Source organism: Euprymna scolopes, chromosome 14 (genome assembly GCF_053919585.1).
Source record: "Euprymna scolopes isolate OS-2025 chromosome 14, ASM5391958v1, whole genome shotgun sequence".
Classification (NCBI taxonomy): domain Eukaryota; kingdom Metazoa; phylum Mollusca; class Cephalopoda; order Sepiida; family Sepiolidae; genus Euprymna; species Euprymna scolopes.
The window spans coordinates 123459788-123473673 of NC_136495.1; the positions used below are offsets into that span (position 1 = coordinate 123459788).

The 13886-nt window shown below is 32.8% G+C and overlaps 1 protein-coding gene across 1 annotated transcript in view; it reads left to right on the forward strand.

Moving 5' to 3' along the window:
* The first annotated feature begins 4490 nt into the window (after window positions 1–4490).
* Window positions 4491–13886, forward strand: part of LOC145292799 (MAM and LDL-receptor class A domain-containing protein 1-like) — a 99535-nt gene continuing 90139 nt past the window's right edge. Inside the window, exons 1-4 of the mRNA XM_080138838.1 lie at window positions 4491–4514; window positions 5805–5886; window positions 9371–9466; window positions 12277–12414. Of these exons, the coding sequence (XP_079994964.1) occupies window positions 4491–4514; window positions 5805–5886; window positions 9371–9466; window positions 12277–12414 (340 nt within the window). The remainder of the gene's footprint in view (window positions 4515–5804; window positions 5887–9370; window positions 9467–12276; window positions 12415–13886) is intronic.

A 13886-nucleotide genomic window follows, 5' to 3' on the forward strand; every position in this document is an offset into this window, starting at 1 on the left:
ATTATCTTCATCAAAATAAGTTAAAAATATTTTGAACTTAATATACTGTACTGAATTTATTTTGAAACGAAAAAGTCAATAAGTGTTTCTCATTAATATGTATTTTGTCCGTTTTTCGTATGATACATTTGGATTTATTCATAATTGAATAAATTGCTTATCGCACGCAAACATTAATATTTGTTTACTTTATCTCAATTTAAGATTGTAATGACTTTTATTCAATACTTTTAAAACACACACTGCCCGAGAGCGATTAAATGCCGTTTGGACTCAGGCTTATGGCCTCGGTATTTATGAAAGGTTAGGGTAGGAGAGGATGCCATAAAGGTCTCAACAAAGAATACATGAAATGAACAACGTTGGAAGTATGTAGATTCTGACTCCATATAATTAAAGACAGACAAATATTGAAGGTTGAGAACCGATTTTATTTACTACCAACAACTTGTATTAGAAGAGGGAAAGTGTTCGTAGGATGGAATGTGATTTAACGAAGAATGGATTGTCCGATGGAGATATTTGACAGTTTGTATTACGGTGAAATGTTCGTAGAATGTTTGCAGGTATGTACGATTTAACAAGGAATGAATGTTCGTAAAATGTTTGTAGGTATGTATGAATTGACAAGGAATGAATGTTCGTAAAATATTTGTAGGAATGTATGAATTGACAAGGAAGGAATGTTCGTAAAATGTTTGTAGGTATGTATGAATTGACAAGGAAGGAATGTTCGTAAAATGTTTGTAGGTATGTATGAATTAACAAGGAAGGAATGTTCGTAAACGTAACTTATCTTTTGGACGATGGATGTGGTAGGGGTCGGCCGGTCATCCTGCTGTCGGTGATGTGTGTCCTGGCTTGTAACTGGAAAGCGGGTGACTTATTTCATCAGCAGCTAGTAGCAACCCGGCGTCTTCGTCTTCTTTTTCCTCCTCTCTTCTTTGGTTTGTTTGGATTAGGCAGTGTTTAGAATTGAAGGCGTGTGGCCCATAACATGAGAGCGTAATCGGCCTCAGTTCACTGGTGCCTTATTTCTTTTTCTTCTTCATTATGTCTCTTCAGGTTTGGTGACAGAATCCGTCCATACGTTCACTAGCGCAGCGGGGCGAGTTCTCTTCTCTCCATCTCTTTAGGTCGGGTGGGAGAATCTCACCATGTGTTTACTGACGCAACAGGGCGAATCTCCTCTTCCTTCCTTTCGGTTCCCTCAAATCCCTCGTTTTTATAGTCGGAAACTGGCTCCTAGTGACTGTGGTGTTTATTTTAGGCGCGGAGCTCTGCCATTGGTCGATAATTATTTTGTGGTTATCTTATTTTTTTTCTTCCCAAGCGGAAGTGATGCATGGAGGCATGTGCAAAAGAGGAGTTTTCATTTTGTCTCTCATGGTGGATGCGTTAACATCCGGTTCGCTGCTAATTCTCATCAAGTTCCCACAGGCTCATAGTGCAAAAATTACAACATACTTCTTCAGAATCTCACATCATCCTTTTCATAGCAGGAAAGATACTGCTATGACAACTCGACCTTCCGCTGTGTGTGCTCTGCTTTCTTCTATGGTTTATTAAGTTTTTAGAATATTTAAAAATTTGATTTAAACTTATCATCCAAATATAATATACACGGGTCTTCTAAATGTCTAGATGTACTAACTCATCATACTATTTTCCATTCAATTATTAGTGGTTTACCAGTAATCGTTTGCTAATGATGTTTTCATTTCTCGAATGTGGTTTATGTTTGTTGCATGTAGTTCTAGAATATAGAAAGGTTATACCTACATAATATATTTTCTTATTCGTTTATTTTTATTTTTAACAAATATTGTGGCTTGGCAAACAGTGCTTTTGGTTAGGTAGTTATTTTGTAATAGAAAAAGTACACGAGTTGTATTTTTACAGTTTTTCTCTTCATTATAAACTGTTTTGTGTCTTTTTGGTTAATTACACTTTGAGTTTTATTTATGTTTTGTGTTATTTGTATTGTTGTTATATTGTTCAGTTCTTACGCGTTATGTTTTTATTAGTCTCTTCTCCTGCTGGTTAATATTTATATACATATATATATATATATATATATATATACACATGCACACACACATACACACACACACACACACACACACACACACATATATATATATATATATATATATAAGCAAACAGTTAATAAAATATGTTAAAAACACTTCGAAAAAGAGTTAAAAACATATTTAATCTGAAAAGGAAACACTTGATAAGTGCATAGTCCTTATTCGCGGAGTTTCGAAGAAATACTTTCCTTCTCATCAGAGGGTAGGATTTAGCAAAATGCGGGATCGGATTTTGCATGCAAAAGTATTTGATGAAACTGCAAGTAATTCAAAGATCTTACTTGATAACAAAAATTGAAGCAGAGGGAATATGTCAAAGAAAAAGGTGATTTCAACTGAATAGATAGTCTGGTGAAAGGTAAATTATCCAATGACGGTTAAATCCAAAAAAATAAATCCAAGAAAGTTAATTAAATTTCCATTCATACAAGTAAAATCCAAGGAAATCGCTCAATTGGAAGATGGTCCAAAATAATCCAAAAGGCCGAAATCTGTGGAATAATTCACAGATATGTACAAGGAAAAGAGGTAAAAATTCCAATAATATTAATAAAAGAAAAATAAGATATGCGTTTGACACGGCTGCCTAGAGGAAGTGTAATTAAGAAAAATCAGTGAAGAAGTAGAGAAAAAAACAGAATTAAAAAAATTAAATGGTGATAGAATTAAATATAAAATAGAAAAGCCATTGTCAAAATGACCCAGACAAAATGACACTAAAAGGCGCGAATATATACATATGTATATATATATATGTATATATATATATATATATATATATATATGTGTGTGTGTGTGTGTGTGTGTGTGTGTGTCGTCTAAGTGGTCTATTATGTCTGTTTTATCAACATAGACATGAAATTTTACATATCCTTAAAATAATCTAATTGGGTTAAATCACACGAACGAGATGGCAACTTGATTTCGTGAAATTAATTAGTCATCATATGTTTCACTCGGATCGTATTATGTTCAACCTTTACAATAGATAAAAAAAAACTTTTAATCCAACGTCCTTCATAAAAACTTTACTTGAAAATCAATCTTTTGTCATCACTGCATTAATATGTTAGTTCTGATATTATTAATAATAACTTAAAAACTAGATTAAATTAATGGTTTTGTGATGTACAGTTGTAAAGCAAGAATGTGATGTAACTGTGTTGAACGATAGTAGTTTCTCGTCAGCGGAGAAAAACAAATTCGCAACACAAATTTATTTGATAAAAAAATATAAAATTATTATTTTATTTCTTGCTTCATGTGCGCACTTCCAAGCAGTTGTCTGAGAAGGGGAAGCAAGTGGCGCGGATTCTGCGACGACTCGTGCTGCTGTCGCTTTTAGACTGACTGGTAGCCACAAAAAATCTTACAGAGAGGAGAAATATTCTTTATTGCTTAAATTACTTGTAGTGTTATAAAAGATGCTGGAACTTCTCCCCGTTGACATCTATGCATTTCTGGGCACATTTAACAACGTTAGCAAATACTGTAGATCTTCTCCTGATAGCGTTGGTAATGTTCTCCTTTAGTTGGTCTCGATTGTGAGGATTATTTGCATAAACTTTTTGGTTTAAAGTCATCCAAAGATAAAAATAACATGATGACAAGACCGGGGAACGTGATGGCCATAACCCTTTGCTTATTGTTCTCTTTTCCGTAAAATGTCATGAACTCGTGTCGGTGATCCGTGAGACGTGTGGTATATAGCTGTATCTTGTTGGAAAAAGAATTGCATTTTGTCTTGTGGTATCAGTTGGTCGTTAAGAGAAAGATTAGAGAGATCGGACTACTTTTTAAGTGGCCACCATATATATATATATATATATATATATATATATATATATATATATATATATATATATATATATATATATATATATATATTGACTTGTTCTCTAGCATATTTTTCAAACCTGACAGCTATAGGGGTCAATTACTTGACCTATTCACCTCCGGCGACGTCAGCTTTGACAACTTCACCCCATCACTCGGTGCGTTTTAGCTACACGCGACAACACTAAAACATGCGCCAACTGTTTTTTGCGCATTTCATCCATCCAATATATATATATATATATATATATATATATATATATATATATATATATATATATATATATGAATGTTTTTTTTAATGTTTTTTCTTCGAATTTCAATCCGATTTTTTTTTCACAAATAAAAGTGGTGTTAAAATGATACTTGCAGTTTAATATTACGCAATGGAAAATTTCGAGCAGAATTAGTAATGATGTCTGAATTGGGAAAAGTATTGAAATTGTCTTGTCACTGGTAAACTCAATAGATTCAATCTAATTTACAATCACTCTAACGAGCAAATCAATCAAAATTCCTTCGCTTTGTGAAAATTACAGTAAACAATAGTTATACATGTAAATGGATTTTTATCACAGCATCAAAGTAAGTATTTAATTGTGTTTTTCATTAATAGTAAGTTATGCAATTATTAAGTTTTCCTGGTCGATAAGAACTTATTACTTCATTTTCAGTTTTCTCCTTACCCCTTCCGCCATTTAATAATTATTATGCATTAAAATTTACCAGACATTAAGTTAAAATCAATTTATAAAAAAATAAAACATTTTCTGTTTTAATATAGAAACTTATAAATAATCGAGTAGTATAGTTTGCTTAAAACAATGTGTGCATTTTATAAAGTATTGTATTGAAGCTATTATAATTCGTGGTAGGCAGTAAGTACTAAATATATATGCAAAAAATATGTATAAAAATAACACTAAAAATAACGAAGAAAGGAAAACCTACTTTAATATAAAAATACATTTAAAGTGAACAATACCAATAAACTACAGACTAATATCTTGTTCACCAAACATGTGGAATATGTTAAATGTACAAGTTAGAGAGTACATATACCATTTACTTAACAATTGTGGATTACTTTGCGAGGAAAAAAGTTTGCTGGAAAGGAAAAAGAGGGATGCCTGTTATGTTATATATAGATCAAAATATCCTGTATGAGTAAAAAGCAGGAAATAAAATATAGCCATGGCATGGATGGACTACCAGAAAGCATAAAATTCTTAAATCATATATTAAAATTAGAATACGGCATAATCACGTTTGAAACATCGGTTTCCGTCAGATAACCGAAGTTAAGCAACGATGAGGCTGACCAGTACCAGATGGGTGACCATTTGGGACTTCCAGGCGCTGTATGTGATCTCGGTTTATCTCAGCATTGTTTCCAGTCGTCCCGGACTTCTCCTTGCCACTGGACTCAAGCAGTACTAATTCAGGAGAGGTGTGGTTGGAGATTGCGCAACCCTTGCCACATAATTACCCGCGCATCTGCCCCTATATGGAATATCCTTTGTCTATCGAGACTAAACGGAGGCATCGACTCATCGATATTAAAACTGAAGTGTAAACCTGGCTTCAGATTTTTTCTATGGCATCAATAAGGGGCTGCATCTTAAACAGACAATCCCTGAGTACACACAGTTAGTTAATATATAATAAAAGTTTCATCCCAATCCCTTTAAACGTTATTTTGCTACCAAACCTGAGAAGAGAACATTAATACCATCATTATTACTCATCATACTTATGTATAAAAGCTGTCTCTCATCCATATGTCTTTTCACATAAAATGGATATTTCTAATTCATTTCTTGTTACTTAATTATACATACATTACTTGTGTTGATGTTTTCTTTTTCATATTAGGTAACCATTGAAGTCGTTATTGGCAAATCCGGATACGTCGCCATTGACGACATCATGTTTGACAACGAAAAACATTGTTCGCGTAAGTTTCTTTCTTCATTCCAATTATGACATGTACATTTTCAAGTTTGTGTAATAAATTAGAACAATACTCGTTCCAGGACGGCTAAAATTAATTAGCGGAATATAACAGTTATCTCCGCGTTTGTACACCTTCCAAAAATTTCGGTTTTAATTTGATGATACTAAACCTTATCTCTAGTTATTCTTATTCCAATTATTTCAACAATTTTATTCTAGAAGATGTCTAAAATTTAAGGCGTCAGTGCGAGTTGTCTTAAAATTATCCTAATGGGCGTATAACGAATATAGATGAAATTTAATACAAATATAAAATCTTTTCATTTTCAAGTGAGAGTTTGTGCCTATATAATACTTCGTAAAAACCTTTTTAATATCCCAATGTTTCAATATGCAAAAATAAATTTACTTTGTGGAATATTTATTAATTAATGTCTAATACCTATTGCAAAATTTCACAAAAATCAGAGGTATCTTAATTTTCACGAAAGAGTTCCATCACCTTTTTCCCTTTTGCCGAACGCCAAATTAATGTAAATATTACTTACATTGCTTACTTTTATGCTTACAGCTATGTTTTATATTTTATAATGACTGGTTAATTAGTTTGCGAGTTAATCCTGCACATACAAACATATAAAGCGTATACACACACACACACGTAACTCTATATAAATAAGAGGGTTGTCAACACATGGCATGATCTCCCAGATGCAGTTGTACAAGCACAAACGATAAACGCATTCAAAAGCAGACTTGACGCGCATTGGAGATTGCTGCTGAGTTTATATTGTCCATTCTGCTAAATGGAAGTGCAAATTCCTGGGTTTCTGTGCCACGCATGCCACAAAGTTGTCTAGGAAATTTTTCCCTCGGAACGATGAGCAGGTCTAAAACCTGGACCTCAAACATCTATATTTCAAAGTCAAAGTCAAATAAATGTATTGTTGTATCGCCTCCTAGATGTTGATCCAATAAAAATCTGTGTTTAAAAATTAGAGCTCAATAAAACGTACACGTGGTGCCTGGCCTTTCCGGTAGTTTAATACGCTTATATGCAGATTTCTTATTTACTAGCATTTCAGCCCGGCGTTGCCCGGGTGTTTGGAGGTGTATGCTGAGCAAAAAAAAAAAAGAGTAAATTTTTTTTAATTTGACCCCTATTATGACCCCTTAAAATTTATAGTTTCGGGCTCAAATCACTTTATTAAGTTAGATCCAGGTTCAAGGAACCTATATCTAAAATTTCAAGTGTCTAGACCCAAAATTGTCGGAGGAGTTTGGTAGAGTTCTTAAAGGTCAAATCGTTGAAATTTGACACCTAAACAGCCAAATTGCTGGCTGACACCCGTCACATCGATTTTCCCAAATCTCAGTACGCGGTATTTCAAATTTCGAGTCTATAGACTAAAAATTGACAGAGTTATTGCGTAGGGAAATGTACACAGACAGACAGACACGTTCACTTTTATAGATATATAGATTAGTACAAAATCAATTCGGTTTTACATATTATATTGTCCCTTATATTTTGCACTGATTTTTAAAATAAAATAATAATAATACAAAAATGACTTGGATGCCATTAGCTAGAATCGAACCTAAAACATTTAGCGGTCAAGCCGCGTACCCTACCGATAAGAAAAATGTAAAATGTAACCACTTTCAGTTATGATTGGTTTTACGCAAGTTGAATTAAAAATTGTGCATTTCAACATGCCGACTCTTGTACGCATTATTAATCCATCCAAACAAAGATTTTACTTGAGACAAACAATCCTTTGTGTATGATAACTATTTCTTCTTAATTTCAGTGCTATGTGACCAATAGTTTAAGGGTTTGTCGGTAAAATATTAACACACAGATACACATACACACCTTTTTTGTATTATTTATACAGATTATCAGTTACATATATGCATACATGTTTAAGTTGCGATTCCGTTCGAAATCCAACTTCATTGGGACATCATATTTACCGAAATTTTATAGAATTGATATGATGGTCAGATGAAGTTGGAATTAAAACGAGGTTCACATCGAATAAAATAAAATAATTTATGCTATAAATAGAGGTGTATATGATGTTTTTTATAATGAAATTAAATATAATGATATATATATATATATATATATATATATATATATATATATATATATATATATAGTAAGTTGCCGCCCTTTCTTTTACCATCTTCTCTCCCCCGCCCCCTCCGTATATCCATATATCTCCACCCACGCCTACCTGAATCTGCTATACCCACACACACTACAATCTAATGTATTTTAACATTCAAAATTTAAATATTGTCGATACCCATCTCCATCCTCCTTATTATCTCTTACTCCCCTTTTTTTCTCGTATTTCCTCTAAAACGCTTCTTCCAAATACTAACAACCATTTCTGTAAGGTCTGGCGAGGCTGTTGGATCGTAAACATGGTCCAACATCGGAAACATATATAATCAAACAGATAAAACGGCAATAAAAATAAAACACACACACATACACACACACACACACATATATATATATATATATATATATATATATATATATATATATATATATATACTTGTGGATAAATATAGGTGTATATGTTTGCGTGTGTAAAATTGTCTATGTGAGTGTCTGTAGTTTTACAATTACAAACATTATAATGTTTAACAAGTAAAGAGTATATTTTGAGGCGGCGAACTTTAAATTAAAATTTATCGCAGAAAAATAGTGTTATTATACTGACACGTGTTTCCCCCCCCCCAAAAAAAAAATTAAATGTTAGCATTAATATTCTGTATACGATTTCGAGATTATGGTCCTTGGACCCCTACATATATGGCGTAATCTAGATTTTTACAAAATCTACGCATTAAATTACGCTGTATTTCAACAATAGCGCGTCGAATGTTGTCGTCCAAGTAGTCTTTTATGTCTGCTTAATCAGCTTGGACATGCGATTTTACATATCATCAAAGAATATAATCTAATTGGGTTAAATCGAACGGAGAAGATGGCGAGTTGATTTCTTTAAATTAATCATTCATCAAGTGTTTCCCTCGGTTGAGTTTATCGTATTATTTGAAATTTGAAAACGCTTTTTGGATGTCAGTCTCTTCAGGATCAATTGCCAAACAAAGCTGAGCTCAAAATAACCGAAATTAAAGAAAATAGAGTTGTCAATTTAAAGTTCGCCGCCTTTGAATAAAATCATCCTGTATTTACATACATTTATAAAATCTCTGCTATTTTTGTCAGACTTGCTTCAGTCACACGAACCCACGACGTGATTCTCACGGATCCATCGTTGTTTTTTTTTCTTTTTCTTTTTTTTTTTTGTCGCTACTTATGTAAAAACTTTATACCATATATTTCTATTATCATCATTCTGGAATATTTCGATTTTGCAAGAAGGCTGTTTATAGGGGATAAAACAGACTTAATTTCAATAGCAATTATGACATTCTCTATCAACATTTCTCAATAGGTATACCTGGTGTTTCTAAGCCTGTCATCACAAAACCACCCCCAACAACCATACCAACAACCCCGGCTCATATCAAAACGACACCTAAAAAACAAGGTAAGAATATGTCTATGAATATTGTATGATTCAGATTACTGTTCTTTCTCTTCTCACAACGTTTTGGCAGATGTCGCTTCCGACCTTCTGTAGGGGTATCCTGTAGAACTCGTGGATTTTTCTGTTGAACTCTGGAATCTGCACGACATTTCGAACAGAAACATATATTTGATCCACAGGAATTAGCATGATCTACGTTAACTGTTACCTATGAACAAGTAGGAGACCTTATTAGCAAGGATCCATGGCGTAACGGATAAAGTACTTAGCGAATTCTAACTGACACTCTTCTGGGGGTTGAAAGTTCAATATTTAGTGCGGGCGATACAAATAATTCAATTTGAATGTGCAGATGTAGTTTTTATAAAATTCCTACTTCGTCTATGTCGCCCATGCTGAAGTTTTAAATATCATTGGCCAAATAAAGAATTTCATGGATGAGGACTGTCGTGTGCCTATAGAGACAATAAGTGCACAGTTTGATGTCAGTGTGGGAACTGTACACACACTTATTTGTACGAAGTTTGACACAAGGGTGCTCACAATTTGTCAGAGATTATATGACGAAGATGAGAATCAAGGCAGTTCCTCATCTCCCTATTGTCCAGACTTTGATCCCTGTGACTTTTGGTTATTCCATAAGCTCAAGGAAAACCTCAAAAGGTGTCATTATGAGACAGTTGAAAAGATGAAGAGGCTGTGACAAGAGCCATTGACACGCTCACACGAGAGAACTTCCATAGGGCCTTCAGAAGTTGTTGAAACAGTATGAGTGCATTGCAGCCGGAGGAGATTACTTCGAAGGAGACTAGAGTTCCTTGTGTGTATTATCAATAAAAGTTCATACAAAAAATAGTTTGGAAACTCATTAAAGACAACTCGTATATATATATATATATATATATATATATATATATATATATATATATATATATATATAAATATATATATATACGAGTTCTCTCTCTCTCTCTCTCTCTCTCTCTATATATATATATATATATATATATATATATATATATATATATATATAACTACTTCATTTACTCACATAAAATTAATATACGAAAGTATAGATTTATGCGTAAACTTTAAGTATTTACTTCAAAAGTGCTCAATACGTAGGTAGAGCTAGTTAGTAATTTATAAAATATATATGGCGATTAAGCCATATATATTTTATAAATTACTATATAGATAGATAGATAGATAGATAGATAGATAGATATGATAAGTAAAAAGTAAATAATAATCAGACGAGATGGAGAGTTCAAAAAGGAAATAAACCAAGTTATATGCTCATAAAATTTTCGTCTTTATTTCAAGACTTCCTTGGGATAATTAAATAGAAGAAAATAAAATATCAGTACAATATTTTACAATATACTTTTGTCAAAATGGCGCCTTTGTTCTATTTCAGAACGAAAAATTCGTCGGAATTTCAAAAAGTGTATAGCGTTGTGGAGTTAGTGGAATTTTTTTAACGTTATAACGTTTTTTAGATATTTAAAAATATGTATATGATGTAATTTTTAAAAATAAATATAGTTTTCATAATTCATATGCGGATGTATAACTGAAATGAAATTAGTGTATATTTATTCTCTTATTAACTACTGATTATAAATATTAAATATTTTAGCTAATATTTTTATGGCGTGAGTTAACCTGTGTTAAAATTTAAACTTTTTTTTTTTAATATGAGTTTAATTATTAAAGGTGATCAATTGTAGAAATTTTCGCACTGTTTTATTGTGTTTGAGTTTGCGATAAAATGTCTTTGTCGAGATTTATTTAATATAATGTGTTGTTCCTTTTTCCACAACCCATATATATATATATATATATATATATATATATATATATATATATATATATATATATATATATATATATATATATATATAGCCAGTAGAGTTTAGTTTCCTAGAAGTACATCCAATGAAACAACATGTGTCTACCAAAGAGTGCTCAATGAGTGAACAGAGCAGGTATATTAATTTTATTTATACAAACAGTGATGGCTACATATGTGCATACATGTTTCTGTAATCACCCGCGTTGGGGGATTACGTCTTCAGGCCAAGAGTAATCGACGATAATTCTTGGCCTGAAGACGGAATCCCCCAACGCGGGTGATTACAGAAACATGTATGCACATATGTAGCCATCAATGTTTGTATAAATAAAGTTAATATATATATATATATATATATATATATATATATATATATATATATATATATATATATATATGGGACGATTTCAATATCTTTCCCGATTCTGATATAATTACCGATTCTTTTAAATCTCTAAATATTAAACTATAAAGTTGTCATTTTCTCCCGATTACTGTAAAAATACATCTTAAATACGCATGTGTTTTCTCAAACGTAAAAACATAATTGTAAGGGTGTGATCTGTAGATTTTAGTCTTACTGGAAGTTTAAATCAATAAATATTTTTTATTTTATTATCAATACAAGCAATTGAAGACGTTTTATAAAAACAAAATAAAATGAAAACTTCCCATTTTGTTGAGACAAACGCAATAGTAGTATATATTCTATTAGAAGCCACCACGACTATGACTTGGGCGTAAAAACACTTCCAAAGGTAGAATATCAATTTCAGTTGATGATGTTGTATGTCGCATTTAACCCTCCCCCTATTTTGTTATTTCATTGCTGCTCTTAAAAAGGCGTTTCTCAAATTTGATACTTTAATAAAACACGAATAACATCTTGATTTTTATTGCGATAACTCAAACAGAATTCAGTAACTTTCTTTTCTTTTCTTCTTTTTACAAGCTCGCAGCTTTTCCTGCGATTTTACTGAAGGTTTTTGCGGCTGGACCCAAGACAAAAAAGACGATATCAATTGGAAACGTATCAATCGATCCACACCGACATTTGCAACTGGACCTTCAGCAGATCACACTACCGGCTGTAAGACTCAGCAATTTCTGTATTCTTTATTTACATTTTATTGTTTTATGTGTAACTGGCCTGGGTGCCTGGCGTTGCCCGGGCGTTTGAAGGTGTGTGTTAAGTAAAAAATAAAAGTGTTAGTAGACAGGCAGGCTCGAACTCGTAACGCGAAGGAGGAAAAGAATGTGAAATAAAAAGGTGACATTGTTTCTGTTGCATCCATCGCCAAAACGGAAGTGGCGAAGGTTTAAATTAAGGCTTATTTATCGAAAAAAGGGGATGACTTTAAAAAATATCGGCGAAAAAAGCGACTCCTCTTTGTAGAAAAATTCTCAGTTGAGAGTGAAAGAATTAATGTTTTTAGCCAATTTATCGATATTTGGCGTCCGAAAGGTCGAGCTTTAAAACAATAGCGATCGTGTAAAAATCCGTCGCCTCTGTCATACATTTAAACAGACAGGTGAAATTTATATTATAGATGGTATATTTTCTTGCGCAAATTTAATCACATGGAAATGCCTAAACAAATGTTAAAATACGATTTATTTGCGTGTGCGCTGTCTGTATCTCTACAAGTTTCGAATCTATTCTTAACAGCTCTAACTATTTGGAAGCATTTTCGGTATTTCCTAAACTGGTGAACGTATGCCTATTTTGAGTTCAGCTAGATTATCAATTTTATTGTGTTTCTGGCTCTCTTTTGCTTTGATTACACCCATCAAAGGAATCGAGGATGGTTAAGTTTTGAGAACGTGGAGGCAAGATTAAGATGGAATGACATGGTGTACCATCTTGTTGAAACACGACACTATCGACAATCTCATCATTTACACGTTGAACCTCTAAAACCTGTTGAATCATATCGAGATAAATGCTGCTTGTAACAGTAGCTTTTCGACAAAAGAATCGGTCATAAATATTAAACGTAATCGTTCAGAGTTAATTTTGTGATATCTCTTTTCCATTCAATGAACTCAGTTGGTCTTGCATTCGTTCAGATACGGCAATTTTGCCGATTGATTTTACCACACATGTGAAAGATTGCTCCATCACTTTCTTAAATGTTATTATAAATTTTCTTTTACAATTTGATCGAAAAATTCAGAGGACCCTAACGTTTGATTAGGATAGTTTTTCTTTAAGAAAATAATAGAACAGACCCTTTAACGCTGGTAATAGCTGTAGTCGCATAAAGATATGCAAATGACCAAGCCGGTTGCGCGAAGAAACGTCACAGCAGAGACAGAAATGGCGTGTTACCAGAGAAGCAGTGATGTACGCAGGAGTGGTGTTCGCAGGAGTGATGTTCATGGGAGTGTTGTTCCAGACGGGACGAGAAAAGCACGTGTTCGAGACACATGGATGATGTCACAGCAAGGACGAAAACTCACACGTGACTGGAGAAGGAGAAATAAACGGTTTAAATATTTAAAAAAAAATGCGTTGTTGAAAATACCAGATATAAAGTCTTTTGTTAAAAAGAAAATAAG